General features: G+C 35.0%; 3 protein-coding genes across 5 annotated transcripts; 2 read left to right on the top strand and 1 right to left on the bottom strand.

Moving 5' to 3' along the window:
* Window positions 1–1,509: 1,509 nt before the first annotated feature.
* On the top strand, window positions 1,510–9,419 carry LOC106385352 (inositol hexakisphosphate and diphosphoinositol-pentakisphosphate kinase VIP2-like). Of its 2 annotated transcripts, none has more exons than XM_022712494.2 (30): window positions 1,510–1,819; window positions 1,960–2,019; window positions 2,130–2,176; window positions 2,385–2,468; window positions 2,563–2,626; window positions 2,730–2,883; window positions 3,063–3,133; window positions 3,288–3,392; window positions 3,516–3,608; window positions 3,730–3,804; window positions 4,082–4,167; window positions 4,322–4,528; window positions 4,615–4,714; window positions 4,793–4,863; window positions 5,112–5,190; window positions 5,313–5,471; window positions 5,627–5,669; window positions 5,800–5,882; window positions 6,015–6,077; window positions 6,156–6,230; window positions 6,499–6,624; window positions 6,869–7,110; window positions 7,187–7,231; window positions 7,321–7,387; window positions 7,563–7,634; window positions 7,747–7,991; window positions 8,079–8,136; window positions 8,301–8,468; window positions 8,576–8,650; window positions 8,743–9,419. In XM_022712494.2, exons 1-30 carry the CDS (start codon window positions 1,724–1,726, stop codon window positions 9,016–9,018), a joined length of 3,189 nt encoding a protein of 1,062 aa, XP_022568215.1. In that variant the 5' UTR covers window positions 1,510–1,723; the 3' UTR covers window positions 9,019–9,419. The 2 variants fall into 2 exon arrangements, with proteins under 2 accessions (XP_022568215.1, XP_013680738.1); XM_013825284.3 differs by having other exon boundaries at window positions 1,510–1,801; window positions 8,743–9,417.
* Window positions 9,420–9,572: 153 nt separating this feature from the next.
* Window positions 9,573–12,376, top strand: LOC106386037 (serine/threonine-protein kinase PBL34). Of its 2 annotated transcripts, none has more exons than XM_013825931.3 (6): window positions 9,573–10,127; window positions 10,333–10,667; window positions 10,740–10,875; window positions 10,947–11,083; window positions 11,163–11,286; window positions 11,601–12,376. In XM_013825931.3, the coding sequence occupies exons 1-6, from the start codon at window positions 9,875–9,877 to the stop codon at window positions 12,179–12,181; spliced, it is 1,566 nt and encodes a 521-aa protein (XP_013681385.1). In that variant the 5' UTR covers window positions 9,573–9,874; the 3' UTR covers window positions 12,182–12,376. The 2 variants fall into 2 exon arrangements, with proteins under 2 accessions (XP_013681385.1, XP_022568218.1); XM_022712497.2 differs by having other exon boundaries at window positions 9,586–10,133.
* Window positions 12,377–23,174: 10,798 nt separating this feature from the next.
* Window positions 23,175–24,645, bottom strand: LOC106385273 (MATH domain and coiled-coil domain-containing protein At2g42460-like). Its single transcript, XM_013825194.3, has 4 exons — window positions 24,427–24,645; window positions 24,174–24,334; window positions 23,872–24,074; window positions 23,175–23,783 (listed from the first exon to the last, which is right to left on the bottom strand). The coding sequence occupies exons 1-4, from the start codon at window positions 24,576–24,578 to the stop codon at window positions 23,328–23,330; spliced, it is 972 nt and encodes a 323-aa protein (XP_013680648.2). The 5' UTR covers window positions 24,579–24,645; the 3' UTR covers window positions 23,175–23,327.

The raw sequence follows: 24,645 nt of genomic DNA, 5'->3' as shown, positions 1-24,645 counted from the left end.
AAGCACATCACTTTCGTGTTTAACCAATTTCACAGAAGGCGTAATACAATTATTTGGAGATGAGTATCTACGAAGACCCACTCCAGAGGATCTTCAACGACTACTCGATATTGGAGAGATACGCAGCTTTCCTGGGATGATAGGAAGCATCGACTGTATGCATTGGGAGTAGAAAAATTGCCCAACCGCTTGGAAAGGACAGTACACACGTGGATCAGGAAAGCCAACAATTTTCTTGGAGGCTGTATCTTCACAAGATCTTTGGATATGACACACTTTTTTTGGTCCTCCAGGTACCTTAAACGATATTAACGTCCTCGATCGGTCTCCTGTTTTTGATGACGTTTTACAAGGTCGAGCTCCAAGGGTACAATACGTGGTCAACGAACACCAGTATGATTTGTCGTACTACCTCACAGACGGCATTTATCCAAAATGGTCAACATTTATCCAATCTATCTCAAACCCTCAAAGTCCTGAAGCAGAGTTATTTGCTAAAGTTCAAGAATCAACCCGAAAAGATGTGGAGCGTGCTTTTGGAGTATTGCAAGCTCGGTTTGCAATAGTGAAAAACCCGGCTATTTTGTGAGACAAGAGACAAATAGGGATGATTATGCGAACATGTATCATACTGCACAATATGATAGTAGAAAATGAACGCAATGGATACACTCAGTATGATACATCAGAGTTTGAAGAAGGAGACTCGAGTAGAAGTTCACAGGTGGATATGTCATATACTCCCAAGCCTTCAAATCTCCGTACTATGCTTGACATACGATGTCAAGTTCGTGACCCGCATATACATGAACAATTGAAATATGATTTGATTCAAAATATTTGGAACAAGTTTGGTAATGATGGAGATGTTTAATTATTGTATGTTTACATTTAGTCATTCAATAAATAAAAATTTTAAATTTAAATGTTTTACAAATTTATTAATCTTTTTTTCTAAGGATTCCATAACAGATAACATCATTGGAGCAACATTTGTGATCAGAGTCCTTAACTATTCCAAAAAAAAAAAAAATTAATTATCTATTGTTAAGGATTCCAATGGTGTTAGCTCTAAGAAGCCAATTTAAATACTTCCTCTGTTTTTAATGTTACATATTCTAGATTTTTCACACATTATAATAAAACACATTAAATTTGCATATTTTTTTTTGTGTTTATCTTTGTTTCATAATTTTAAGCCAATAACAATTCAGTAAGTGCAATTAAGTTTTTTGAAATTTGCAATTAGTTAATAAAACATGTCTTGAAAATGTAAAAAATAGATCTTTTTAAAACAATTTTTTTTCCTAGAATATGTAATATTAAGGAACAGGAGTACTTATTAGCCTCATTATGCCACATTTGCTCTTTTAATTCTATCATTGACTGTATGTGATTTGGTTTGTTAAACTTAATTAAATGATTACTTATCCTGATAGTATTTAATTAAAAGCCAAATCACCTTGAGTAATGTTAAAAGAATTCAATGCAATGCAACGTCCCTGACGCCTCAATTTCCTCGTTCCTTTTCCGCACTATTGCTCTGCTTGCGATCATCGTTTACGCTGGTCATCTTATGGTCTCTCTCGATCGATCCTATCTTAGTCACCAGGGATTGTACGATACCCAAGCGATTTAGTCGATGTTTGTACATTTTCTTCAACGATCATTTCATCGCGATTAACTCGAGAAAGAGAGAGAAACGTCGTTGTGGAGTGAGAGAATGGGGATGGTGGAAGAAGGAGGAGCAGGTGTGGTTGATAGGAAGATAACGATCGGAGTCTGCGTCATGGAAAAGAAGGTGAAGTGCAGCCCCGAGGTTTTCTTTCCTTATCGTTCTCGTATTTTAGATGAGATGATGATTTCGCTTTTGAAAACAAATCTGATATTCAGGTGAGTTTTTGCGTTGTTTTGAATCCGTCTCCTCGTTTCAGAGATTGTTCGCTTGGACTTTTGCAGGTTTTCTCGGCTCCCATGGGTCAGATTATGGATAGACTGCAAGCGTTTGGCGAATTTGAGGTAATGATTGATTATAGAGTTAACCCTAATTTGTGATTACAGATAATGTTTTTAATGTCTTTGCGGATCTCATGGTTACTTTTGTTACCACTTTTTTTTTTTTTAACTAGATCATACATTTTGGGGACAAGGTTATACTCGATGATCCAGTAGAAAGGTATGTGTGGACCAAATGTATTAGTAACGTTTTTTCTTTTGGTTTTGTGCTTATGTTGTATCATCTTTAACTGACGTGATGCATGTGATTTTGTAACACATTTTCTTGATTAGTTTATTGGGAGAAACTGGTGTTAAAGATTATTTTTAAGTACAACTATATTCTGGGACCACTAGTAGTTACTTCACCTGGGAATTTTCTGTTTCAGTTGGCCGATTTGTGATTGTTTGATTGCTTTCCATTCCTCTGGATATCCTCTTGAGAAAGTTCAAGCATATTCTTCTTTAAGAAAGTGAGTTCAGTGCCTTTTAAACTTTTGTTGGTATAGTTCAGTAAACTGCTTACTTTGTACATTGAGATGGCCTTTTCAAACTTGTATGATTCAGGCCCTTTTTAGTGAATGAACTGGATCCTCAATATCTTCTCCATGACCGCCGGAAAGTGTATGAGGTATTCATTTTCAGACTGCATTATTTTGTTCATGAAAAAAGAATACTTACATGCTTTCTTCTTAACTAATAAATTTATTTGTTCCATTTGTGCGCACCTGTAGCATCTAGAGATGTATGGTATCCCAGTTCCTAGATATGCTTGTGTCAATAGAACAGAACCCAACCAAGACCTTGATTATTTCGTCGAGGAAGAAGACTTTATTGAGGTTAATGGTGAAGTATTCTGGAAGCCATTTGTGGAAAAGCCCGTTAATGGTGAGCTCTCCTCTTCTCGAATCTTTGATCTCAATCTCTATTGGTTGAGTGCTTGTTTTGCGGGTACTATAAGGTTAAACTAAATAGTTTTTATCTATCAGCCTTGATCCCAACGTTTTTTTTATTTCTGAATTGCAGTTCTTTTATTGTCTACTAATCATACTTTTGTACTTGAAAAGGTGATGACCATAGCATCATGATATACTATCCTAGCTCAGCAGGTGGAGGCATGAAAGAATTGTTCCGTAAGGTACTGCATATTTTTGTGCATAACTTGGCTCTCCGTGGACTGACTTTGATCCTTGTATTGTATATGTTTGTTGTTATAACCTTAATTTGGTCATCAACTACTTGTCTTTCTGCAGAACTTGGCTATCTTTCTGATCCTAGTTTTTTTTTTTTAGGTTGGGAATCGTTCAAGTGAATTTCATCCTGACGTCAGAAGAGTAAGGAGAGAAGGTTCTTATATATATGAGGAGTTTATGCCTACTGGGGGAACTGATGTCAAGGTTCTGTTTCTGATGCTTCTAGATAAGCTTATTATATTCTAGTCCATGTTTGAGGCAACAACATTTTTAGTACATTGCAATGGTTCAGTCTGGGCTTTAACAAGTTTTCGACTCTATATGCAGGTCTACACTGTGGGTCCTGAATACGCACACGCTGAAGCAAGAAAGTCACCTGTTGTTGATGGTGTAGTTATGAGAAATCCGGATGGGAAGGAAGTAAGTTTTCCAGTCGTTACCAAACCGTTCCACATATGAAACCTTAGTGGAGCTTATGTTTCATGAAGGTATATAATGCCGATGTTCAGACTTTGATGAGTTACTGTTATTTAATGAACAGGTGAGGTATCCAGTTTTGCTTACACCTGCTGAGAAGCAAATGGCGAGAGAAGTTTGCATTGCTTTTAGGCAATCGGTATGTTGTGATTCCAGTTATGATTCTCCACCATAATGCTTAGATTTAAGATCATTGAACTGAATTGTAAACTACCAATAAACTGATTAAAATGCTCTCTTTCATACTCTGTTCCATAACAGAATCCGTGCTTCCAGTGTGATCGATCAGTTAGAAGGAATAATTAATTAATGTGATTGAAAGATGCTCTAACTAATTTATTGATTGGTTATCTTAGAAGGAATAATTAATTAATGTGATTGAAAGATGCTTTAAAGGTTCATTTTCATGTTTGCAGGTCTGTGGATTTGATCTCTTACGATCTGAGGGAAGTTCGTACGTTTGTGACGTTAATGGATGGAGTTTTGTGAAGAACTCTTATAAGTGAGATACTAATCTGGACCTTTTTTTTCTTCTGACTATTCTTTCAGCAGGGAAATCACAAATCGTGATATATGCTGGCGATGACCTAGCTTAATATATTATTTTCATTGAGTGTATTTTAATCAGAAATGTCACCATGGCTTTTCACTGTAAGGTACTACGACGATGCTGCTTGTGTGCTACGGAATATGTTTTTTGATGCAAAGGCTCCTCATCTTTCTTCTACAATTCCTCCCATCCTGCCATGGAAGATCAACGAACCTATCCAATCTAACGAAGGTCTAACTCGCCACGGAAGCGGCGTCATTGGAACATTTGGGCAGTCGGAGGAGCTACGTTGTGTCATTGCTGTTGTCCGGCAGTATGTTTTAAAATATGATCAACTGTCTTTTCTAAACTCCTCTATGTTCACTCAGGCTCTGATTTGTGTTTAAATTCCCTTGACAGCGGTGATAGAACCCCTAAGCAAAAAGTGAAAATCAAAGTTACAGAGGAAAAACTGTTAAACCTGATGCTTAAGTACAATGGAGGAAAGCCAAGAGCTGAGGTGAGAGGCTCAGGGTTTTCTATCTTCACATTCGTGTAGTGATATTATTATGATGTGCAATTTTGTCCTTACTTGCAGACAAAGCTTAAAACTGCAGTTCAATTGCAAGATCTGTTGGATGCCACAAGAATGTTGATTCCTCGTTCAAGGTAGACCTCTGATAGTGTTCTTATTACTTGCATTACACTTCCTGTACTCAGCATTTTACTTGGCTGAGTGGTATTCACAGATGCATAATTCTTTTCTTATGAATATAGCCAGTGGATCCATAGATTTTGAGGGTGGGTTGAAATAATTGAATGAGCTTATCCTGATGTTTCTGTGAAATATTCTCCAACTGCTTCCTTAGTTACATATTAGCAGTAACTAACTTTATGCATCTCTGTTTGATGTTTAGACCAGGTGAAAGTGATAGTGATGCAGAAGACCTTGAACATGCTGACAAACTTCGGCAAGTGAAAGCTGTTCTTGAAGAGGTTGTGTGCCTTGATAATTTAAGAGTTACTTTCGTTTTTTTCTGAGCTCTAGCTTTATGCTACAGATTTACTCTCCTTTTTTGCAAACTCCTTCTCAAGTCATAGATATGTAAAACGTGCAGGGTGGACATTTCTCTGGTATATACAGAAAGGTTCAACTAAAGCCGCTGAAATGGGATAAAGTACCAAAAAGTGATGGTGACGGTGAAGAAGAACGCCCAGTGGAGGCTCTTATGATACTGAAATATGGGGGCGTTCTAACTCATGCTGGTCGACAACAGGTAATATTGCTATTTTGTATCAGAAGATGACGTTAAATGCATTGCATACTTCAGTAATGGTATTGGTGAAGGAGGGGTACCTTATGTTAGCATATTTAAAGATCATTACAGGAGGTTGACGTATTGTTTAATGTTTGCTTGATTTGTTTCCACAGGCAGAAGAACTTGGTAGATACTTCCGAAACAATATGTATCCAGGTGACGCGCTTGATCTTATATTCCACTTTCCATATGTCTCATACAGTTCTCTGAAACAGTATATTCATTGTGTCGATACATAGATGCTTTATTTCTGACTGATTTATAATTAAATGGGGTATGCTTGCAGGTGAAGGTACTGGTTTGCTCCGTCTCCATAGTACATACCGTCACGACCTTAAAATTTACAGTTCTGACGAGGGACGTGTTCAGGTACAACTTTATACCAATTCACTAGTGAAAATGACCATAGCCCATTGAAATATTTATTACCTTCAGTCTTCTGTATATTCTTCATCGGATTCCATACCCCAGATCAAAGTGATGTAGTTGCATTGCTTGCAGATGTCTGCAGCCGCTTTTGCTAAAGGCCTACTTGACCTCGAAGGACCGCTGACCCCAATCCTGGTTTGCCTTTTTCGTTTGCGAGGTAGTATCGTGCTTCGCAATGTCATAATCATTAAATTTCTTATTTTCTTTCTCTAGGTTTCTCTAGTTAGCAAGGACTCTTCCATGTTGGATGGCCTGGATACTGCAAGCAGTGAAATGGAAGAGGCCAAGGTTTGTCTCTATCTCTCTCTCTCTTTGTTTAAAACTTAATTCAGAAGATATGAAACGAATGAAAGCCTGTTCTGTCACACGTCTGAAGCATCAATCAATAATACGTAGTGACATGCGTAGCATTAGATCTCAAATGCACTTGCTCATGTTTTAAACTTATGGTTGAATTTAATCTGCGTTAAGTAGTTTGAATTTTATTTTCAAATATTCATTAAACAATCATGTGTAATTATAATAGCTTTGAATTCCCTTCCTATCTTTCCTGCAGGCTCAGTTGAATGAGATCATAACTGCCGGTACAAAGTTGGTACATGATTACGTCTCTTCTGAATCACCTTGGATGATCGATGGGGTTGGACTTCCTCCTCACGCTAATGAGAGCCTACCTGAATTGGTACTCACATTTTTTTCTATACAACTTTTAAGTCTATTAGCATTTTGCAACCTGAAAGGCTTTCTGTCTGTTTTTTGAATTGTCATTATGCTACAGAGCATTTTACTGTTACAAATCATATTCTAAATGCCATCAACAGTATCATTTGCTTTTTTCTTAGCTGCATTTTTCTTCCATTTCTAATATTCTCTAGCACAAAAGATATACTCAATGTTACTTGTATGTTTACTTTCTAAATAATTAGGTGAAACTAGCTAAAAAGGTGACTGAACAAGTGAGGCTACTTGCAAAAGATGAAGAGGAGAATCCCACTGAGCCTAGCGCCTATGATGTAGTCCCTCCCTATGATCAAGCAAAGGCCCTTGGAAAGTCAAACATTGACGTTGGCCGGATTGCTGCTGGATTACCTTGTGGTAGTGAGGGATTTCTTTTGATGTATGCTCGGTGGAGAAAACTTGAAAAGGAACTATACAACGAAAGAAGAGAGTAAGTGTCAATGCTTGTCAAGTTTTCATCCTTATTTTTTTTATTTAATGGCACTGATAGTTGGAATCAAATGCAGCCGGTTCGACATAACACAGATTCCTGATGTTTACGATTCATGCAAGTAAGCTTTGTATTTCAGTTTGTTTATATATCGATCCTAACTTACTTTTTATATTGCTCCATTCTGAATATTGTGCAACGTGTTGTTAGGTACGACCTGTTACATAATTCTCATCTCAACCTGAAAGGACTAGACGAACTCTTCAAAGTTGCTCAGGTATGAATTGAATACAAAAACTGAAGTCTCTCTTCCATTTTCTGAAACTTCGATGGTCTTTCTCAATGCAACATCCTCCATATCTCCTAGATTTCGCCTTAACTATTGATACATCTTTGTTATGCATTTCGATCATGAACTATGTTGATTAGCCAGTTACGTGGTGTGGTTGCAGTTACTTGCAGATGGTGTAATCCCAAATGAGTATGGGATAAATCCACAGCAAAAGCTTAAAATCGGTTCAAAGGTGGGTTCCTCAACGTGGCATTGCAACTCCCACAAAGCCATGATATTTTCAGTTTGTCTCGTCCCTTACCATCTGTTGATTTTCTTTTTCCTTTTCTGTCTTTTATATTTAGATTGCGCGTCGCTTGCTGGGAAAAATCTTGATTGACCTGAGGAACACTCGAGAAGAGGCCATGAGTGTTGCTGAACTGAAGAAAAGTCAAGACCAAGTCTCGGTGTCGCTATGTTCGCCGAGAAAAGAGGATAGATGTAGTCAGCCAAAACTTTTCATTAAAAGCGATGAGCTAAGACGGCCTAACACTGGAGAGAACAAAGATGACGATGAAGATAAAGAAACCAAGTACCGACTAGATCCAAAGTAACTGAATAGTCTCTTTTCTTGTTTAAAAATGACGTATTAATAATATCTTCTCTAATTTTCTTAATGTCATCGTGTTTCCTTTAGGTATGCAAATGTCATGACTCCTGAACGTCATGTGAGGACACGTCTTTACTTCACATCTGTGAGTTTCTTCTTCCATTTTAAATCTCTTTCTTTATTTACTGCTACTAGCAAAGCATGAAGGAAAGTTCTTGATAGCTAAGATCATGCAACTGTGTAGCTCGATAACCAGTGAAACATGTGGATACATTTGTACATGACTTTCTGCAATGTAACGATTGACAGGAATCACATATACATTCTCTGATGAACGTCCTAAGGTATTGTAACCTCGACGAATCTCTTCAAGGGGAAGAAGGTCTCGTGTGCCAAAGCGCATTGGAACGCCTTTGTAAGACCAAAGAGCTTGATTACATGAGCTACATTGTCCTAAGACTGTTCGAGAACACTGAGGTTCACATTGCACCGGCCTTTTCTCTCTCTCTCATTCATGCTTTCTAGTTGTTCTACTTATTTCTGGAACCAGACACTGATACCTAGCTATAACATGTTACATGCAGGTATCTCTGGAAGATCCGAAACGATTCAGAATCGAACTTACATTTAGCCGAGGCGCAGATTTGTCTCCCTTAGAGGTATAAATGCAAAGACTAAACTCTTCGTCATGGAAACTTTGTTGATTTATTGAAAAAACAAATGGTTTTGATATAATATTATGTTACAACAGAAGAATGACGAGGAAGCAGAATCGTTACTGAGGGAACACACACTTCCGATAATGGGACCAGAGAGGCTACAAGAGGTTAGTTCGTGTTTGACACTTGAGACAATGGAGAAGATGATACGTCCATTTGCAATGCCGGCTGAAGATTTCCCTCCGGCATCAATTCCGGCAGGCTTCTCCGGTTACTTTTCGAAAAGCGCCGCGGTGCTGGAGCGGCTTGTGAAACTCTGGCCCTTCAACAAGAACTCCACTTCAAATGCAAAAAAGCCAACAACGTAAGTAGACCAGACCCATTGCTGATTCATATTCTCAAATCAATTTCCTTGTTGGACCAAAAAAATTGTGGGGTTATTTTTTCATTCTTTCTAATTGGGTTAGAACTAAAAGTGTTCATTCTTTCGTTATTCAGAAGAATCGTTATTTGTTTTGTTTTTTTAACAAATATCGTAATGAAATTCCCAAGCTTTAAACTAAAACAAAAAGATGATTTGATTTTAAATTGGATTCCATCACGTACTTCGAGAGAAAGAAGAAAGAAAGATTTGAATGGAATTTGATTCGTACCTTTTGTTTTCCCAAAGAAGAATAATAGTAATATATAATAATAAAGTGTTGATAATTGGGTTCCAACCAGACAAAAAGAAAAGGAGAAAAAGACACAACACATATCAAGGAGGAAGGTTTGTAATTGTAACCAATGTTTGTAGCTAAACAATGATGAATTAAAGGAACGATAAACCGGTGATTAAAATAATGTCATTAGTAATTTCAAACTGTTGGAACCACATGTGTGAAAAGGAAAAAATCTCACCTTTTTGTTTGCTTGGTCTCTGTCTCTATAGAGCTAGAGTCAGTCAGTCTACTCTTCTCATCTGCACATCTTCTCTCTCTCTCTCTCTCCGCAGACATCAATTCTCCTTTTTTGACTAAATTTCTTCTGCGAGTTGGGCTTTTGCTTTGATCCATTCCCAGTGAATCTCACTGCTTCATCTGAAAATCACTTCACTTTACTTTCTCTCTCTCTCTAATTAGCCTTTGGGTTTTTTTTTTTCTCCAAAGAAGTATATGTTGGTCTGATCAGATTAGCCATCTGTGTTTTTTTCTTTTTTAATATTCCTTTGTCTGTGTTGGTGAGATGGGTTTGGATGATACTGATGCTGTTAAAGCTAAAGGAAACTTGCAATCTAACGAGAGTGAGAATCACAAAAGGAAGAAGAAAAACAATGGTGAAAACAACAGTAAAGGCGAAGAAGAAGAAGAAAGAGAAGGAAGTGGGTGTTGGCTCAACTTAAGGTTTATGTTTGGCTGCGTACCTTCAAAACCAGATGTTGATGGTGTTTCTTCCTCTTCCTCTTACTCTTCTCTCTATGCCACTACCAGCCCCACCGGTATATGTATATACATTCTCTGATTGTTTTAGTGCCCTTGCTTTAAAATAGCCTTGATTGCCCTTTGAATTGGGAAAAACTTTGTTGTGGGTTTAGTTTCCATAAGTGTATGTATATGTTTCTAATCTTGGGTTGCTTGCTTGAGATCATTGAAAGTTTACATCTTTACTTATTCATTTACTCATGATTTTTGTTGTTACAATAGTGGAAAGTAAACAGGCAGATGAGAAACCAAATGATCAACCAGTTTCCTCCACGACAACAACAACAACTAGCAATGCGGGAAGCTCTTCCTCAACCCCAATGATCAGCGAAGAACTTAAGGTTTATTCTAACCTGACCAAGTTCACTTTCAGCGACCTTAAGCTAGCTACCAGAAACTTCAGACCAGAGTGTCTTCTCGGAGAAGGTGGCTTTGGTTGCGTCTTTAAAGGATGGATCCAAGAACACGGTACTGCTCCTGTTAAACCCGGTGCTGGCATTACCGTAGCTGTCAAAACCTTGAATCCTGATGGACTTCAAGGTCACAAAGAATGGCTTGTAAGAAACAACACCTCTTCTGTTTCTTTCCCATCATTTATGATTCCCAATTAAAGATAATGTCTTTTGCAGGCTGAGATTAACTTCCTTGGGAACCTTCTTCATCCTAATCTAGTAAAGCTGGTTGGTTACTGCATAGAAGATGATCAAAGACTGCTTGTTTACGAGTTTATGCCTAGAGGAAGTTTGGAGAATCATCTTTTTAGAAGTATGTAAACTCCACACAACCTCATTTTTATAAGTTTTTCAATGTTTTAAAAATCCTTTTCTTGTTCCAAGGGTCGTTGCCACTTCCTTGGTGTATACGGATGAAGATTGCGGTAGGAGCTGCAAAAGGTCTCAGCTTCCTCCATGAAGAAGCTTTGAAGCCTGTCATCTACCGAGATTTCAAAACCTCAAACATTTTACTTGATTCAGTATGTATCTTTCTTTACTCCTGTCCATTAACATGATTAACACTTTTTCATATTTATATAAATTCACATTTTTTTTCAGGACTACAATGCAAAACTATCTGATTTTGGACTTGCCAAAGATGCTCCTGACGAAGGCAAAACACATGTTTCTACTCGTGTTATGGGTACTTATGGTTACGCTGCTCCAGAGTATGTTATGACCGGTGAGTGTCCCTCTTTAGTGCTAATCCCTCAGTTCTGAAATTTAGGATGTTTTAAGAAATTTTGATGTTCCAATATAAAAGATATTCTCAATTTGAACTTTGTAAAAAATTGTGTAACCATTCATATTTATTTTATAGTCGATTTTGTAATTGGTTGAGTAGTTTTTTTATTTAAAGATTTAATGATATTTTTTAATATGTGTGCTTAACATAAAACATCTTATATTTAGGATTAGGAACACAGGAGTATCATTTTGTATATTTTGAAATATTTAATGTTTGTTGATCAGTTTCTTTATTGAACTTTTGTTAAGGTCACTTGACGTCAAAGAGCGATGTGTATAGTTTCGGTGTGGTTCTACTCGAGATGCTGACTGGACGACGGTCCATGGACAAGAACCGACCAAACGGTGAGCACAACTTAGTGGAATGGGCGAGACCGCACCTGCTTGACAAAAGGAGGTTTTACAAGTTACTTGATCCGAGGCTGGAAGGTCATTTCTCGATCAAAGGCGCACAAAAGGTGATTCAGCTCGCTGCACAGTGTCTTAGCCGTGACCCCAAGGTTAGGCCAAAGATGAGTGATGTTGTCGAAGCGCTCAAACCGCTTCCTCATCTTAAAGACATGGCGAGCTCTTCTTACTACTTCCAGACAATGCAAGCCGAGCGTTTGAAAAACGGGTCGGGTCGGTCTCAGGGGTTTGGATCAAGAAAAGGACAACCACAACCCGTGTTTAGGACACTGTCTAGTCCCCATGGATCTCAAGGAGGAAACGGGTTTGGATCAAGAAAGGGGCAGCCCCAACCTGTGTTTAGGACAATGTCAAGTCCTCATGGTGCGTCGCCTTACCGACCTCAGATTCCTTCTCCGAAGCCTAAAGGAGCAACTACATAGCGTTCTCTTGCGTGTGGACGTAGGGCACAACGAAGAAAGGCTTCAATGCTCAAAGCTTTATCGTTTGTTTAAGCGGCAAGAGATATATTTTTAACCAATGTTACTGTAAACTCTTTTTATTTAATCGATTAATGTAAAAACGTTGTAAGAACGGTGAAGCCAAATGGGTTGTCTATGGAAATTGTTATCTCAGTAGCTAGGCCTGGCATCTTTTTATCCGAAATAATTCACTTCGATTTAGTAGGTTTTTTTAAAAAATCGTTTTTTCTAAAAAAAGAAATTATGTCCAAACCATATTAAACTCAATCCAAACTGAGAACGTCAGGTGGCCTAGCGGCAATACTGAACGTTTCTCACACACGACTACCCGAGATCGCCAGTTCGATACTCAGGGACAGCGGGGTGGAACTGGGTTAGCTAAAAAATCCCTACGGGGATTTCTGGCGAGGAGAACCTTCGGGGTGAGCCCAGTCACTATAAAAAGTTCAACCTATACAGTTTAACCAGGACGAGTTAGTCTGGTGGTAAACGGCTTGCGGCTGCAAGTACGGCCCCGGGTTCGACTCGCACTGGCCACCAGAGAATTTACATGCGGACTTGCTCTGGCGCCCGAGACCGAAGACCGTTGTCTGGCCATGACCCACTTCGGGTGTGCATCCGCGCCACTAAAGGGTTCGGTCTCTAGTCTGGACCACCATGGTGGGGCCAGGACACTCGGTTATCAAAAAAAAAAAAACTCAAACCAAACTAATCAAATTTTAAATCAAAATAACCTAATTAACCTAAATTAACCAAAATTATCAAATTTATACAAAGTTATGACAAAATTTAACTAAAATTTAACCAAAATCAAAACTTCCATAATAATTTTCAACAATCAAACTAGAAAATATCAAACCAAAATTTTATTTCGGATTAATTCGATAAAATTTATGTTTAACCAAACTAACTAGCGGATTGTAGGCCTAAGTAGCCATTTGAAAGGCCAAAAAAATATCTCTAAAACACACTTGCGAAAATAATATTTTGGAATTAAATGTGAAGAATAATACTCATAAGATTCAACTATATTTAACTAAAACCATGTGTGAGCACAAGGCCAGATTATAGCAAAACAAAGTAATGGACTGAAACAAGTCGAGACAAAAATTAGAGATGGCAAATAGGTTGTTCAGTTCCGTTCTGGACCGCAGAAGGATTGTTTTCAGGCGGGTCACGGCAGATCAAATCTGCGCGGGCTGCAGTCTCCGAAATAGCTGTCCAAACTCATCATGCTATATGTACAAGCTTTTGCAGGTCGGCCCGCGGAACAGGTGATAGTACATGCAGTAGAACACTTCAGACTATTCTAGGACATGATTCAAATCGTCGATTGAACTGGACATGATTCATTAGTCATTGATTTGCTTATTTGTTATTCAAAACAATAGTTGTAGTTACTTTTGTCACACTCCATATATATCAACATACCAAGTAAATAATTGCAGAAAATATTTTTCATTATCTTATAACTCATAATTTCATAACCAATGCTTTAGTTCGCTGAATCCAAAAATTAAATAAAACCAAACAATAAATCAAAGCTGTCAAACCCTAAATAGATAAAAAGAGAAATTTGGAGCTTGATTCGTCATCGCCGGAGCTCTAATCATCATCGCCGGAGCTCGAATTATCATAGCCGGAGTCGCTTTCTTCTCAATCTCTTTTTCATTTTTTTCAGGTAAAACAAGAAATGAAAAAATGCGGGTCCTTGTAATGTTGATGACCTGTTTTGGCCCATCTCAAAAAACACAATCCCGCAACAACCTGTCCCGCGAGGTCTGTAGAAAACTTTGTTCCAATACCATCCCGCGACAATCCTTTACAGGCCAAGTCTCCGTAGTCCAGGTCCCATAATTACCATCTCTAGACAAAATCAAATCTCCTGGCATAATCAAATAAATCAAGGGACAAAAGTAAAGAACCCCTGAGAAACTTCACTAAAGAACTCGAAAATCAAATCGAGTGGAACAGATTTTTTTAGCAGATCACTAGAAAAAACAAAACTAAAGAGGCAAATAATCAAGAAAGAGACTTGTATGGTTCATCTTCAAAGACGATCCCTTCGTAGTATTTTTTTTTAATTTTGTAGAAAAGGAAAACAAATAAACAATTTTATGGTTCATCTTTTAATTTTGTAGAAAAGAAAGAGACTTGTATGGTTCATCTTTTCTTCTTAAGGCTTGAGAGCGAGAGCAAACCCAACCTTGGCACTCTTCTCGATTGCCTTAGAGTCAACCTCTCCAGAGACGGTGATGAACGAATTTGGACGCCACTCGTGCTGGATCAACGCGTTGGCTATATCTGCATTGTTCACGCGTGCCTTCACTGTGGTCAATGGGTCCAGAGCGTGCTGAGCACCCACGGTTATGGAGTTCACTTGGCTCTTCAAGTTGTGGTTAACTTCAGCTCCAACCACCATGTTCTTCAACGGGTTGACAATGTGGTAGTATGATGCATTCAATCTCTCACCATTTGTCGTTCCTTTTAAACAAAACATTAAGATTATTGTAACATGATAGAATTATTATAAATATTGACATCTTGACAGATTTTTAGAGATTTTATAATTTTTAAATCATCATATCAAAAAAAAAAAAGGGCTTTTTGCAGAATTGACCTATAACTTAAAGTCAAACACAAAACTAACCTCCTTTTTTTTTGAAAATTGGTTTTGCCCTATTCACCCCACAAGTTCATATAATTTACGAAAATGCCATCAATTTTTTTTTTCTTTTTTTTTTCGAAAATGACATTTTTACTCTCTCACCCTCATCATCTTCAAGTAATTACAAGATTGCCATTGTCATCAATACCACAACCACCATGAACAACCAATTTGAAGCTCTTAATGCTCCCAAAATCGATTTACCCTTCTTCTTTTTCCATTCTTGTGAACTAAACACAACATATCTCTCACTTTCTCTCCACAATGAGCTAAAAAAACCCAAGATATTGATTCTAAATTTTTTATGGTTCATAGAGTCATAGAAGCTAATGATTCTGGGTGGGTTACTTTCGTTTGTGATTCTGTGTGCTTGGAGAAGCCTTATGTATGCTCACCAATTTAAGGTATGACATCGAGTTTTTTTCCAGATCTGTTCGTCAGACGACTTACTTGGGAAGTCGTCTGGCTGTAGACAACTTACCTGGAAGTCGTCTGGTCAACGCAGAGGTTATTTTTGCAATTGACTTTGAAATCTGTAACCTGAGACGACTGAAAGTTAAGTCGTCTGTTTTTGTTTGGTTTCAAAAAAATTTCCAAAGAACCTAGACGACTTACATTTCAGTCGTCATAGGTTAGTTTTGCATTTGACTGGATAATTTCAGAAGTTTGACTTCCCTAGACGACTTACATTTCAGTCGTCTGGCGAAAATTAAAATAATAATATTTTTTTAAAAGTAGACGACTTACAGTTAAGTCGTCATAGGTTAGTTTTGCAATTGAAAAAAAAAAACTTCAAAATTTAATTATACACAGACGACTTATACTTCAGTCGTCCACGAGACGACTTACTTGTAAGTCGTCCAGGATTTTTTTCTGAGATTCTGGTCAAACCTCGTAAATCCTGGACGACTTACATTTCAGTCGTCTCGTGGACGACTGAATTATAAGTCGTCTGTATATAATTAAATCTTGAAGTTTTTTTTTTCAATTGCAAAACTAACCTATGACGACTTAACTGTAAGTCGTCTACTTTTAAAAAAATATTATTATTTTAATTTTCACTAGACGACTGAAATGTAAGTCGTCCAGAAAAGTCAAACTTCTGAAATTATCCAGTCAAATGCAAAACTAACCTATGACGACTGAAATGTAAGTCGTCTAGCTTTTTTGGAGTTTTTTTTTTAGCCAAACAATAGTAGACGACTTATTTTTCAGTCGTCCGAAATAACAGATTTCAAAGTCAATTGCAAAAATAACCTCTGTGTTGACCAGACGACGTATAGTTTAGTCGTCTGGACAACTTAGATTGAAGTCGTCCGCGTCTTCTCCGCTAGTTTTTAAGTCTTCTACGTTAGTTTTTGAATAACTTGTATTTTTAAGAGTGATAAGTAACTTCAAGATATGTAAAACTCATATTTACAAAATATGTTCTCTCCCTTAGTTTTACTAAATTTGACTAAGTTTTTCAACACAAACTTATAATAAAATATGATATGCTTTGACTAGTTACTATTGTTTGTTTCCATCTCTTAAGTATTATTGTTATAGACAATAATGATGACTATTGTTATGAGTTGGAAGAAGGGTTAAAATACTTCTTAAAATGTTGTATCAATATAAAGCTACCAACATTCTTGTTTATTAAGATGAGAACAAGGCCATTGGAGTTTATTATTGCATATGAGAGATCCAAAGATAAGAAAAAGGCTACTGAAGTCTATTATTTCATTGATTTGTAAATGTGTAAACACATTGTTAGCACATTTAATACATCTTGGAAAACATTATTACTGATTTTACAAAAAATTCACAACTAAAAGAGTAGACATGCAATTCACAAAACAGACCACAAACAAAACTATTATAGATCTTTCCTCTACAAAGACAAGCTTGGATTCCACTTGAGTAGACAAGACCACACGACTTTTAAGAAGTCCAGACGACTTCTAAGAAGTCCAGACGACTTCCAAGAAGTTCAGACGACTTTGTCAGAAGACTTTTAGGAAGTTCAGACGACTTCCAGACGACTTTACAGGAAGTCCAGACGACTTTGTCAGAAGACTTCCAAGAAGTCCAGACGACTTCCAAACGACTTCCAGACGACTTCCAGACGACTAACAGGTAAGTCGTCCCAGAAGTTTTCCAGATCTGAAAAACCTGCATATTAAATCCAGATTTGAAAAACCTGCATATCCAAAAACGTTCAAATGGCTTAAAAACAGAAAAAATGTGTGAAAGATTAGATAAATCTACCTTTACAGAACACACAAAAATACATATCTAAAAATAATAGATTTACCTTTAAATTAGTGGAAGATGAGTACCATCTAATTAAAAACCTGCAAAAAAGATAGATTAGAAAGAAAGACATGAGACAAAACTGGAAAATTCATATAAAGTTTGGTGTTTTCAAGTCAAAGAGATTAGAGTGGGTTTGGAGAGTTTTAGTTTGGGAAAAAAGTAAGAACTTTATACAACAAGAAGTTCTCAAATGAAGAAAAATCAGACATAAGAACTTACCAAAACGCTCAGATCTATTATGAAAGGGAGACTTCGTCAGAAGACTTCCATGAAGTCCAGACAACTTCCTGGAAGTCCAGACGACTTCCCTGAAGTCCAGACGACTTCCTGGAAGTCCAGACGACTTCCTGGAAGTCCAGACGACTTCCTGGAAGTCCAGACGACTTCCTGGAAGTCCAGACGACTTTGTCAGAAGACTTCCAAGAAGTCCAGACGACTTCCAGACGACTTCCAGACGACTAACAGGTAAGTCGTACAAGAAGTCTTCCAGATCTGAAAAACCTGCATATCAAATCCAGATCTGAAAAACCTGCATATCCAAAAACGTTCAAATGACTTAAAAATAGAGAAAATGAGTGGAAGATTAGATAAATCTACATTTATAGAACACACAAAAATACATATCTAAAATTAATAGATTTACCTTTAAATTAATGGAAGATGAGTACCATTTGATTAAAAACCTGTAAAAGAGATAGATTAGTAAGAAATACATGAGACAAAACTGAAAAATTCATATAAAGTTTGGTGTTTTCAAGTCAAAGAGATTAGAGAGAGGTTGGAGAGTTTTAGAATGATGAACATTACATTTTTGTTGCAGCCATTTGAGAGGAAGAGAGAGAATGTGTAAATTTTTCTTTATATAGGGAGACAAAAAATCCAATTAGATTAAATATTTTTTACTCAGACGACTTCCTGGACGACTTACATTTCAGTCGTCTGGTGAAGAAATTAAAACAGACGACTTACATGTAAGTCGTCCAGAAGAGTTTAATATTTTTAGCGGGAAATTAAATATTTTTAGCGGGAAACTAAAATAGAAGACTTTCCAGACGACTTACAAGTAAGTCGTCTGGTTTAAATTATTTAAGCGGGAAAATAGTTTTTTTAAAAAATTTTAGGCGGGAATATTTGGACGACTTACATGTAAGTCATCTGTTTTAATTTCTTCACCAGACGACTGAAATGTAAGTCGTCCGAGTAAATTATTCAATAGACGACTAAAATATACGTCGTCCGAGTAAATTATTCAACAGATGACTGAAATATAAGTCGTCCACACCCTAAACATAACCCCTAAACTTAATTATCTAATTAAAGACTTCATAAAATCAAATCAAACTTGAAAAGTGTTTACTATACACATAAATAAACACATATAGGTGAAAACTAATTTTTGAAAAAAACATTTTAGTTTTTCAAAATCTAACCCTAACAATACATACAATACTACAACATATGTTTGCCAAACTACTAAACCAAAGTATTTCATGATTCACTACTTCCACTCATCTATCTTCAAAACAAATCAATTTTATCATATCTTAATTTATATCACTTAAAACTGTTTATAATTACTTGATTTTTATTTTTCACGCATCAAAATATTTTTTTACAAGATTTATAAATTATTTTTAAAATAAACTGGTACCAGACGACTTAAACTTCAGTCGTCCAGACGACTTCCAACATCTCAGACGACTCAGACGATTTACTGGGGCTATATTCGTAAAAATGGCTTCTATTTTTTTGTTTGGTCACAAGGGGTTGAGCTGTAATTTCACTAGGCTTTTAGGTTAGTTTTGCATTTGATTCAAGTTTGGGTATAGGTTTGGGATTAAAATCAAGTTGTGGGTTAGTTTTGGCAAAAACCCCAAAAAAAAAATTATATTTTTTGTTGGATAGTTAAATAAGTAAAATTATATTTAACTTTATTATTCAATGTACATAAGTTTAATCAAATTTCTAAATTACGTATTTAAAGTTTAGTTGCAGTAAAGTAATTTAGTTGAATAATTAGCAGTTGATTAATTAGATTTAATAAAGAGAAATTTCGTACGTTTTTGTCACAAAAATAGCTTCCAATGAAGAAACTGACCAAAATAACTTTTATTAAAGTGTAAAAATGTATTTTTACCCTAAGGTTCACTAATCTGAACTTAGGGTCTAGAGTTAATGGATGATTGTTTGGGGATATGATTTCAAAAGTAAAAAAAAAAAATTAAAATTTTCAAAATAAAAGGAACTATATTTGTCATTTTTTTGGAACTATGTCTGTGACAAAAACTTAAAAAACACTATTTGAGAGAATTGCCTTCTTTAATAAATATATTTTATAAGTTTAATCTTTTTCAGTAAAAACAACAGTACTAAAATTATTCAATTGTTAAAATAATAAAATTGTATACAAATTATTAATTTGCAAATTGAAAAAAATAATTTTATTAAATTACTAATTTAAATACGTTCAAATTAGAAAATCAAATCAATTAAAAATGATTACTTTATACTTTTTTAAAAATTAAATGAATTAAAATCAAATGTAATCGAATACTTTTTAATAAAATATTATTGAAATACGATTTGGTGGTGTATTATTGGGACACAAGAACGGTTGAACCAGGTTTAACAATAATGATAGCAATTTTCATGAACATCTCTGTTTATGTAATAATAGTAATGTGATTCATGAACATCTCTGTTTATATATACCAAACAATAGTGTTACCAAGAACGGTTGAACCAGGTTTAACAATAGTGTTAAAAAAAACAATAATGATACCAAACAATTTTCATGAACATCTCTGTTTATATAATAATATTAACGTGATTCATGAACATCTCTGTTTATATAATAATAACATACGTATATATACAGTGCTCAAGAGGTTAAACAAAAGATTGCCAAAAAAAGGAGGTTAAACAAAAGTAACAAAACTATTGGTTGTTGTATTTTAATGGATTTGGAAATCCGAACTAAATCTAGTGTTATTGGTTTTATGATTTTCAAATCTGTATTAAAATCATGTGTTATTGGTTTAATAATTCATAAATTCTATATCAAATCAAGTGTTATTCAATCGTACAGATTTACTAATATATTTGATTTTATAATGAATTTGAATGGATTTTTTGGATTTTTTTGTTAAAAATACAAAGACTCAAATCCGAGGGAAAACCTCCAGATTTGCATATTTTACTTGGATTTATAAATACTACATGAATTTCTAAATCAATCAAAATATATAAACCAATAACACCTACTAAAGTTTCTGCATATACATCAAATTCCCAGAAAACATTTGGTTGTTGTATTTTAATGGATTTGAAAATCCAAACTAAATCTAGTGTTATTGGTTCTATGATTTTCAAATCTGTATTAAAATCATGTGTTATTGGTTTAATGATTCATAAATTCTATATCAAATCAAGTGTTATTCAATCGTACATATTTACTAATAAATTTGATTTCATAATGGATTTGGATGGATTTTTATTTAAAAAAATACAAAGATTCAAATCTGAGAGAAAACCTTTGGATTTGTAAATACTAATCCAAATTTTTTTAAAAATCTGTATATTTTACTTAGATTTATAAATATTACATAGATTTCTAAATCAATCAAAATATATAAACCAATAATACCTCTTTAACGAAAAACCCCATGTCGAAGTATGAAAAAAGAAACCGGACGAAAATAATTTTACATAAAGATTCCACCATTGTTTACACAATAGCAAGAGAGGACCACAAAACAGATATTAAGTTTCGACTTATTCTTGGATTCACCTCCTAGGTTGAACCTCTAGATTCATCAACCATAGAATTTCATTATTTCAAATTCGATATCTTTAAAAAAATGAAACAAAATATTGTCAAATTATATTATCTTTTTAAAATTAAAATGTAAAAATAAATAAATAAAAAATAGTAGTAATTACAAAAAGAAATATTTTTAACGTCGTCAGCAAAACATTAAACCCTGAATCCTAATCCCTAAACCTTAAATCCGAAACCCTAAACCCTAAACCCTAAACCCTTGGGTAAACCCTAAATTTTAGGATAAATTTTAAACTTTAAATCAAAATCATTAAACACTAAAACACTCAAGGGTTTAGGGTTTAGGATTTAGGGTTTAGGGTTTAGAGTTTACCCAAGGGTTTAGGATTTATCCAAGGGTTTAGGGTTTATGGATTAGGATTTAGGGTTTAGTGTTCTGCTGACGACGTTAAAAAGATTTTTTTTTAATTCTTTTAGGTGTAAGTTAATAACATACGTATATATACAGTGCTCAAGAGGTTAAACAAAAGATTGCCAAAAAAAAAGATGTTAAACAAAAGTAACAAGACTATTGGTTGTTGTATTTTAATGGATTTGAAAATCCGAACTAAATCTAGTGTTATTGGTTTTATGATTTTCAAATCTGTATTAAAATCATGTGTTATTGGTTTAATAATTCATAAATTCTATATCAAATCAAGTGTTATTCAATCGTACGGATTTACTAATATATTTGATTTTATAATGAATTTGAATGGATTTTTTGGATTTTTTTGTTAAAAATACAAAGACTCAAATCCGAGGGAAAACCTCCAGATTTGCATATTTTACTTGGATTTATAAATACTACATGAATTTCTAAATCAATCAAAATATATAAACCAATAACACCTCCTAAAGTTTCTGCATATACATCAAATTCCCAGAAAACCTTTGGTTGTTGTATTTTAATGGATTTGAAAATCCAAACTAAATCTAGTGTTATTGATTCTATGATTTTCAAATCTGTATTAAAATCATGTGTTATTGGTTTAATGATTCATAAATTCTATATCAAATCAAGTGTTATTCAATCGTACAGATTTACTAATAAATTTGATTTTATAATGGATTTGGATGGATTTGGATGGATTTGGATGGATTTTTACTTAAAAAAAATACAAAGATTCAAATCTGAGGGAAAACCTTTGGATTTGTAAATACTAATCCAAAATTTTTTAAAAATTTGTATATTTTACTTAGATTTATAAATATTACATGGATTTCTAAATCAATCAAAATATATAAACCAATAATACCTCTTTAACGAAAAACCCCATGTCGAAGTATGAAAAAAGAAACCGGACGAAAATAATTTTACTTAAAGATTCCACCATTGTTTACACAATAGCAAGAGAGGACCACAAAACAGATATTAAGTTTCGACTTATTCTTGGATTCACCCCCTAGGTTGAACCTCTAGGTTCACCAACCAATAAAATTTCATTATTTCAAATTCGATATCTTTTAAAAAAAGAAACAAAATATTGTCAAATTATATTATCTTTTTAAAATTAAAATGTAAAAATAAATAAATAAAAAATAGTAGTAATTACAAAAAAAAATATTTTTAACGTCGTCAGCAAAACATTAAACCCTGAATCCTAATCCCTAAACCTTAAATCCGAAACCCTAAACCCTAAACCCTAAACCCTTGGGTAAACCCTAAACTCTAGGATAAATCTTAAATTTTAAATCAAAATCACTAAACACTAAAACACTCAAGGGTTTAGGGTTTAGGATTTAGGGTTTAAGGTTTAGAGTTTTAAGGTTTAGTGTTTTTATTTAGAGTTTAGGATTTGTCCAAGGGTTTAGGGTTTACCCAATGGTTTAGAGTTTACCCAATGGTTTAGGATTTATCCAAGGGTTTAGGGTTTAAGGATTAGGATTTATGGTTTAGTGTTTTGCTAACGACGTTAAAAGATTTTTTTTTAATTCTTTTAGGTGTAACTACTATTTTTTTACTTTTTTATTTTAAAAACATAATATAACTTGCCAATATTTTGTTTTCTTTTATAAAAGATATCAAATTTAAAATAATGAAATTCTATTGGTCGGTGAACCCAAAAATAACTATTAAGTTTCACGTAGAAAAGAGAATGCGTTAGTTATGGTAGTACTATATATGTAACCAAAAAAAAAAAGTGATCAGCTCATAAACCGAAAAAAAAAAACGAAATCAAACTTAGCTTGATAAGAACTGAAACAGAGAACCATCCTCAATGTTGATGAGATCATAACACATTAAACGATTATATTTATATTTTTTTGGTTCGGGGGATAACTCCTCAAAGCTCTGTCTATAAGACATAGATCAGCTAGGATTTTGAGAATGAGAAGCAAGAGAGAAAGAATCTCTTTATAAGAAAATCTATAAACTGAAACGAAAAAGCTTGAGCACCAGCAGATTTAATCTTCACCTTTTCTAGTTCAACTATGACATCTGACAAAGACAATTCCACATTCTCGACCCGTTCCTCTAGTTGAAGGATCCCAGAAGATCCATTAAAAGAATGTGCTGCTTTCTTCCACTCCAAGGACACCTCCTCAAGCTTTGAATTTAGCCAGTCAAGCTTGAAGCCTGACTCCTTCAGAGCAGTCAAATCTCTTTGAGCATTGCTTAGTTCTGTCGCAGACAAGCTCTGTGGAGGCTTGCTCAGTGTCTCGACGAGGCCAAGGAGATACATGTACTTTGTTTGGACCCATTGGTTCTCAGGTTTGAAATCTATTACATAGTGTGGGTCCTGAAAGACAGTATTGGCCACTGGGAAAACCTGCCAATGAGAAAATAATTAGGAACTGGATTAAAAATCCGCCACTCTCTTTTGTGGTGGTGATCAATGGGAGTCTCATTAAACTTACTTGACAAGCAGAGATCTGGAAACCATGGAAATCTATTATATCATTCTCAGTTGATTTTCCTTGATGAACAACTTCAACTACTTTGATGTAGACTTCAACGGTTAGTTTGTCCTTTTCCAGGAACCCTAGCTTGGTAAGAGGCAACGCATTCTCGAAACCCCAGCTTGGGACCTCAGCGCAGAACAAACTGTATTTCCTTTGTTCTTAAGATAAAGACAAAAATATATATATATATCAATTTTTCTTCTTCATTCAGATTCACACAAGTTCGTGGAACGTATACAATCAAGGTGATTGATTACCTGGTGATCTGAATAGAACTTGGCCGGATTGATTCAACAAAACGAAGCTAAAAATAGCTCTCCTTTTCCATCCAGGTCTCAATGGATTAGGATTCCCAACGCAAAGGAACAGAGACAAGTGATCAGAGCAACAGGATCCCAAGGGATCCACCTCAGCATACCTAAGAAACAAAACAAAACAAAACAAAAACCTTTTTAGTTCTGAAAATCAAAATATCAATAAGAAAACTAGATGTGAATTTTTTCGATTTACCATTCGCAGCCACCACTTGAGAAGTTATCAGACTTTATCCAACTGTTCCTCTTGGAGATGTCATCTATCTCCCAACTCAATGCCTTCTCCATCTGTAAAATATTGATCGAAAAGGCTTGTTTTGATTTCTTGTATGTTTCCAATTCATGCATTATACTCCTATATATAGGAGGAGGATAACAAAATTTTACAGCATATATTCATCATACTTCTTCCTTT

Source organism: Brassica napus, chromosome C9 (assembly GCF_020379485.1).
Source record: "Brassica napus cultivar Da-Ae chromosome C9, Da-Ae, whole genome shotgun sequence".
Lineage (NCBI taxonomy): Eukaryota > Viridiplantae > Streptophyta > Magnoliopsida > Brassicales > Brassicaceae > Brassica > Brassica napus.
The sequence above is the reverse complement of the archived record's forward strand: the minus strand, read 5'-3'. Positions and strand labels throughout refer to the sequence as shown.

Coding starts and splice junctions, on each gene's coding strand:
- LOC106385273 (XM_013825194.3), bottom strand. CDS start 24,578: ATGCATGAATTGGAAACATACAAGAAATCAAAACAAGCCTTTTCGATC. Junction 24,335..24,426: donor TCAAGTGGTGGCTGCGAATG/GTAAATCGAAAA, acceptor TTTGTTTCTTAG/GTATGCTGAGGTGGATCCCT. Junction 23,784..23,871: donor TCCAGATCTCTGCTTGTCAA/GTAAGTTTAATG, acceptor TCTCATTGGCAG/GTTTTCCCAGTGGCCAATAC.
- LOC106386037 (XM_022712497.2), top strand. CDS start 9,875: ATGGGTTTGGATGATACTGATGCTGTTAAAGCTAAAGGAAACTTGCAA. Junction 10,668..10,739: donor AAGGTCACAAAGAATGGCTT/GTAAGAAACAAC, acceptor TGTCTTTTGCAG/GCTGAGATTAACTTCCTTGG. Junction 11,084..11,162: donor CAAACATTTTACTTGATTCA/GTATGTATCTTT, acceptor ATTTTTTTTCAG/GACTACAATGCAAAACTATC.
- LOC106385352 (XM_022712494.2), top strand. CDS start 1,724: ATGGGGATGGTGGAAGAAGGAGGAGCAGGTGTGGTTGATAGGAAGATA. Junction 1,820..1,959: donor AGGTGAAGTGCAGCCCCGAG/GTTTTCTTTCCT, acceptor GGACTTTTGCAG/GTTTTCTCGGCTCCCATGGG. Junction 4,715..4,792: donor GAGGAAAGCCAAGAGCTGAG/GTGAGAGGCTCA, acceptor CCTTACTTGCAG/ACAAAGCTTAAAACTGCAGT.